The sequence below is a fragment of the Otolemur garnettii genome, unplaced genomic scaffold (assembly GCF_000181295.1).
Source record: "Otolemur garnettii isolate 467f Iridium unplaced genomic scaffold, OtoGar3 scaffold00383, whole genome shotgun sequence".
In the NCBI taxonomy this organism is placed as follows: domain Eukaryota; kingdom Metazoa; phylum Chordata; class Mammalia; order Primates; family Galagidae; genus Otolemur; species Otolemur garnettii.
The window spans coordinates 163,856-169,734 of record NW_003852778.1 but is presented as its reverse complement, the minus strand read 5'-3'; the positions used below and the strand labels follow the sequence as shown (position 1 = coordinate 169,734).

Here is a 5,879-nt window from a genome sequence, read left to right as displayed (position 1 = left end):
TTAAGCCCAAGAGTTTGAGGTTGCTGTGAGCTGTGACGCCCTGGCATTCTATCAAGGGTGACATAATGAGACTCTGCCTCAAAAAATATATATTTTGTAAAGGTCCATTGAGCTTCCTTTTCCCATATTCCCTATGTATGGTGACTTTAGGGATGACTTTGAGGACAATTTGTAGATTTCTACAGAAATATCTTTGTAGGGCCACAATCAGCCATTTTATCTCTGTCTTTCAATTATCCTAATATCTTTAGACCTAAAACTGACCGAGAGGCTATGGGGCCCAGGAAGTCAACTTTAATCACAGATGTATATTGAGTACACCTGAGACTCTTCTACTTTCTCACTTTTCTTTTTCCCTAATTCCCATGAATGTGCAGAGGGCACATAACCATGTTTCCAAGAAGTTCCAAATTCTGAATCCAGGTCCTGCCTCAGACACGGCTGCCTTCTCTAACCTCTGGAACCTTTGAGGGGCCAGCAGACAATGCTAAGTTTAAAGATTGTGATTTTTGGTCTGCCTTGAACCAAAGGTATTTGTGTTGTTAAAGTGTTGAGGGCGGCACCTGTGGCTCAAAGGGTAGGGCGCTGGCCCCATATGCTGGAAGAGGTGGGTTCAAACCCAGCCCCAGCCAAAAAAAAAAAAAAAAAAGTGTTGAGCAGAAGGGACTCTGTGCTGGGTTTGCTTTCACCAGCTGAGTGCTGCTCTAGTCTAGGAGGAGGAATACATGAAATTGTTAAGCCACTTTATAGACCCACTTAAAACCTGTGAAATTGGCAGCGTCTTATAGCTCAGTGAGTCTGACACTGGCTACATGCACCAAGGCTGGTGGGTTTGTACCTGGCCTGGGCCAGCTGAACAACAATGACAACTGCAACAACAACAACAGAAAATATAGCTGGAAGTTGTGTCGGGTGCTTGTAGTCTCAGGTACTTGGGAAGTTGAGGCTAGAGAATCATTTAAGCCCAAGAGTTTGAGGTTGCTGTCAGCTGTGACGCTACAGCACTCTACTGAGGGCGACATAGTGAGACTGTCTCAAAAAGAACCAAAAAAAACAGTAACATGAGGAGATGGCAGACTAATGTTGTAAGGACCACCTCATGTTCCTTAGCTGAGCAAAAGGTGGTGAAAGGGGTAAGGAACTAGGGAGAACTATGTGTAGGAGCTTTGTATGTGTAGGTCAGCCTGTCTTGTTGCAATGGTTTTTTGCCATCTGGCTGTCTGGCTGACATCAGCTAGACCACAACAGAAATGGTGGCTCACTGCTCAGTATTTTCCTTCATGGGGAATTCTGCAATCTTAGTTCTACAGTTAATAACCCAAAAAGAAAAATGAGAAAATAGATCCTTAGGTGTACTCAATGTACAGAAATTCATAAGCAAAGACATACATAGCCATAATAAAAAAAGTGGTTACTGGCCTCAAGACAGAATAACTTCTGCTCTTGCAGGATCACATACTTAGAGTGGCCAAGAATACCAAATGACTTGTGTGTATAGTAAAGCCTAAGAGGCAATGCTTAGCTAAGTGGTTCTCTGCTCAGGCTTCCTGTTAGGGTTCCACGGCCAAGTTTATGAAGTCCCATTAACAATGATTCTGCCTTCCCAAAGATTGTAGTAGTCTCTGTTGTGTAATCTATGTGGTTTTAATTGTCTCCATGTGATGCTTAGGTTAGGGTAGTGTCAAGCATGAAGACTTCCAGATACATTTATTTATTTATTTATTCATTCATTTCTTTCTTTATTTTTTGAGACAGAGTCTTACTATGTTGCCCTTGGTAGGGTGCCATGCGTCACAGCTCACAGCAACCTCAAACTCTGGGCTTAAGCGATTCTCTTGCCTCAGCCTCCCAAGTAGCTGGGACTTCAGGTACCCACCACAATGCCCGGCTATTTTTTTTTATTGCAGTTGTCATTGTTGTTTAACAGGCTCGAGCCGGGTTCAAACCCGCTACCCTTGGTGTATGTGGCTGACATCATAACATTGCGCTATGGGCACCAAGCACCCAGATGTATTTATGAAAGTTTAGTCTTTCTTCCATAAGGAGGTCACAGGGCCTGCTTATCTTAGGTTTAATGTGCGTAAGATAGCATGACCCATATTCCCATTGCCATAGTAGAAATTACTGCAGGCTAGGGTACCCAATGTCAAGAAATAATAAACTTACACTTTGCACTATATTCAGAACCTTCTTGTTCCTGACTGTCTCCATTGATAAAAAACAGGAAAGGGTCAATATTTTTCTATACTCTATCATCCTTCTGCCTTTGGATATTGTGGTAGCAGGTGAAGGTGTCAAACTGATGTCTTTAAAGGCATACTGTACAGGTGCAGCTGTAATGTATCCAGATAATCTCACCTGAGAAGGAAATGAAAAAGAGGAAAAGAGAAAGCAATGATTGCTTCTCAGGTAAATGTGTCCCAGGTCCAGGGCTGTGCCCACTTCTTCTCCTGCAGTGTTGCGTATTTAGAACTTGCAAACCTTTGCTTCTCTACTTGTGATGTTCTTGCCTAATGAGTTTCAAATATTCTTTTGCCCTATTATTACAATACTCAAGAGACTCTGAAAACTTCTCTTCCCTTACCTGTATAGCATAGTTTTATTTCCATTGTCTCCAGCCAGCCAGGCTTCTCATGTCCCCTGAAAAATTTAAACTATAAATTTATGTTCTAACTCAAAAAAAAAAAATATATATATATATATATATACACACACACACATACATATATATATTATGTATTATAATACTGAAAACGTTTTCCTTGTGCCTATATAAAATGGGAAAATGTGAATACCTAAGATTGCCATTATGGATAAGTCTGCATTAGATTTTAGGAAAGAAGGGGAATACATGCTATTTAGGTAAGCTGGAAGCTCCATCTGGAAGCTCCATCAGTTCTATGTCGAATAAGGTGAAGTACATGAGGCCAGGAGTAGAGGCTTACACCTGCAATCCTAGCACTCTGGGAGGCCACAGCAGGTGGATTGCCTGAGATCAGTTTGAGTCTAGTCTGAGCAACAGCATGACCCGTCTATAAATAATCCTCAGGTGTTGTGGCAGGTGCCTATAGTCCCAGCTACTGGGGAGGCTAAGGCAAGAGAATCTCTTGATCCCAAGAATGTGAGGTTATTGTGAAGTATGACAGCATGGCACTCTACATAGGGTGACAAAGTGAGACTGTATCAAGAAAAAAGAAGCAAAGATGAAGTGCATGCACTTTTACAGAAGATGGCATTAACTACCTAAAGTAGTAGTTCAGTGGTTAGGGCGCTGGCCAAATGCACTTGGTTGGTAGGTCACAACCTGGCCTGAGCATGCTAAACATACAACAACAAAAAAAGTTGGGCATTGTAGGGGGCACCTGTTGTCCCAGCTACAAGGGAGGCTGAATCAAGAGAATGTCTTGAGTCCAAGAGTGTGAGGTTGCTATGAGCTGTGACGTGACGGCACTCTACCAAGAGCAACAACATGAGATTCTGTCTCAAAAAAAAAAAAAAAAGAAAAGAAAAGAAAAATGCACAGCTTATAGTGTATGATATAAGTAAGGCACAGAAATACACATGCCTATATTGGTAGCTTTATTTTTGCACTGTAACCTAAAAAAACCATAGTATCTACACTGGGATTGTGGATGTTATCTCATCATCTTTCCTCAGGGTTAGAGAGCACATGAAGGAATATCTCTCAGCTGTACTTATCACATGATACCATTCAGTTATGTAAGTCAAGAAAGTTCTGATCCATTCATTTATGTAAAAATGAAATTAAGTCTTCCCTTGGCATCATAATAAATATTGTTCTTTTTAGTTTTTTAATTTTTTTTTCAGGCACTGTTGACATTCAGAGATGTGTCTATAGAATTCTCTGTGGATGAGTGGGCCTGCCTGGACCCTGCTCAGCGCAATCTGTATCGAGATGTCATGTTAGAGACCTATAAAAATCTGGTCTTCCTAGGTGAGGATAACTTGCATACACAGTTCCTACAGTACACTAAGCATTTCATATTGTTTCTTTGTAGGTGGGTTGTGTGTAGATTCTTCTTTGACTGTCTTAGTTTCAAATTGTTGTTTCTAAGGAAAACATAAGTTCTTGGTATAGAAAAGAAAATATTTCAGATGTTATCTTGGCATTAATTTTAGCCTTTCTTGAGCTAATCCTTCGGTTCATTGATAGTAATTCAAAAATATAGACCTTAGAAATTGTTGCCCATACCTTTAAGTCTAGTTTCTAGCACCAAATTTTATTTCCATAGTACTGGGTAGTGGAGCATTTTAAATGCTTTTAAAATATTCCAAAGTTTCTGTCAGAAACCTCTATTTTTAGATTATTCTTTTAGGATCTCTAAAATGTTGTGTTTTCTGCTCTACGAAGTTACTAGATTGTTAACTGGTGAAGCCCAACAAGCATCATGTTATCTTTTGTTTTCTAATGAAACAGGGCTTGCTGTCTCTAAGCCGGACCTCATCACCTGTCTGGAGCAAAGGAAAGAACCCTGGAAGGTGAAGACTCACCAGACAGTGGTCAAGCACCCAGGTAGGTTGGAGTGAATGAAGCAGATAACACTGGTCAGAGGTCCCAAGTTGAAGGAGGAAACCAAACAATGCAAGGTGATTAGGGAAGCTCAGCTTCATTTGAAATGAGTTCTGGGAAGCCTGGGTTTCTTTCTCTTCTTGTTACATAAAGGCACCTCTGTTCTTGTTTTCATTTCTTATGTTTATTTTCTCATTGAGACAAAGTCTCACTGTGTTGCCATCAGACTAGCGTGCCATGGCATCAGGTAGCACAGAGCAATCTTAACCATCTTGTTTCAAGTGATTTTTCGGTCTCAGCCTTTCAAGTAGCTGAGAGAACAGGTTTCTCCACAAGGCCTGGCAAATGTTTTTACTGTGTTTTATAGAATTATAGTCTTGCTCTTGCTCTTGTTTATCTCAAACTCACAAATTCAAGGAATCCTCTCACCTTGGCCTCTCAGGTGCTCGGTTTACATGTGTATGCCATGATGCCTGGCCCTGTTCTTCTTTGTAATTTTTTTAGATTTGTTTGAAACAGAGTCCCACTTTGTCATGCTGGGAAGAGTTTCGTGGTGTCATAGCTCATAGCAACCTCAAACTTTTGGGCTCAAGGAATCCTCTTGCTTCAGCCTCCCAAGTATCTGGGACTACAGGTGCCTGCCACCATGATCAGGTAGTTTTTCTTTTTAAGAGACGTAGTCTTGCTGTTGCTTGGACTGGACTCCTACTGGTTGAGCTCAAGCAATCTACCTGCCTTGCCCTTCCAGAGTGCTGGAATTATAGGTGCCTGGCCTTTTCTTTTTAATTTCTAGAAGGAGTTTAGTTTTCAGGGATGTTCTTTCTAGTTTACAGTGAAAAGGAAGAACTTTCTATGGCTTATACAGGACTACAAACTCTGACTGCTGTTTGATTGATTTTTAGAATATAAAAATATTTGTATATTTTTGAGGATCTCTGAAACATTTTAAAAAAATTTTCTTTAGGCTCGGTGCCTGTGACTCAAGCGGCTAAGGTGCTGGTGTGTTCGAATCCAACCTGTGCCTGCCAAACAACAATGGCAAGTACAAGCAAAAAATAGCCGGGTGTTGTGGCTGGCGCCTATAGTCCCAGCTACTTGGGAGGCAGAGGCAGGAGAATCGCTTGAGCCCAGGAGTTGGAGATTGCTGTGAGAGTTGTGATGCCTTGGTGCTCTACCCAGGGTGACAGATTGAGCCTCTGTCTCAAAAAAAATTTTTTTTCTTTAAGCAGGCATGGTGGCTCACTTCTACAGTCCTAGCACTCTTAGAGGATGAGGTGGGATGATCGTTTGTTTTCAGGAGTATAAGGCAAGCCTGAACAAGAATGAGATCCTTTCACTACTAAAATTA

General features: G+C 41.1%; 1 protein-coding gene across 1 annotated transcript in view; it reads left to right on the top strand.

Annotated features, from left to right (window-relative positions):
- The window catches only part of LOC111722791 (zinc finger protein 679-like), a 7,826-nt gene extending 3,158 nt beyond the window's left edge, over positions 1 to 4,668 (top strand). Inside the window, exons 2-3 of the mRNA XM_023509126.1 lie at positions 3,829 to 3,955; positions 4,439 to 4,668. Of these exons, the coding sequence (XP_023364894.1) occupies positions 3,829 to 3,955; positions 4,439 to 4,548 (237 nt within the window). The 3' untranslated portion in view covers positions 4,549 to 4,668. The remainder of the gene's footprint in view (positions 1 to 3,828; positions 3,956 to 4,438) is intronic.
- The last annotated feature ends 1,211 nt before the right edge of the window (positions 4,669 to 5,879 follow it).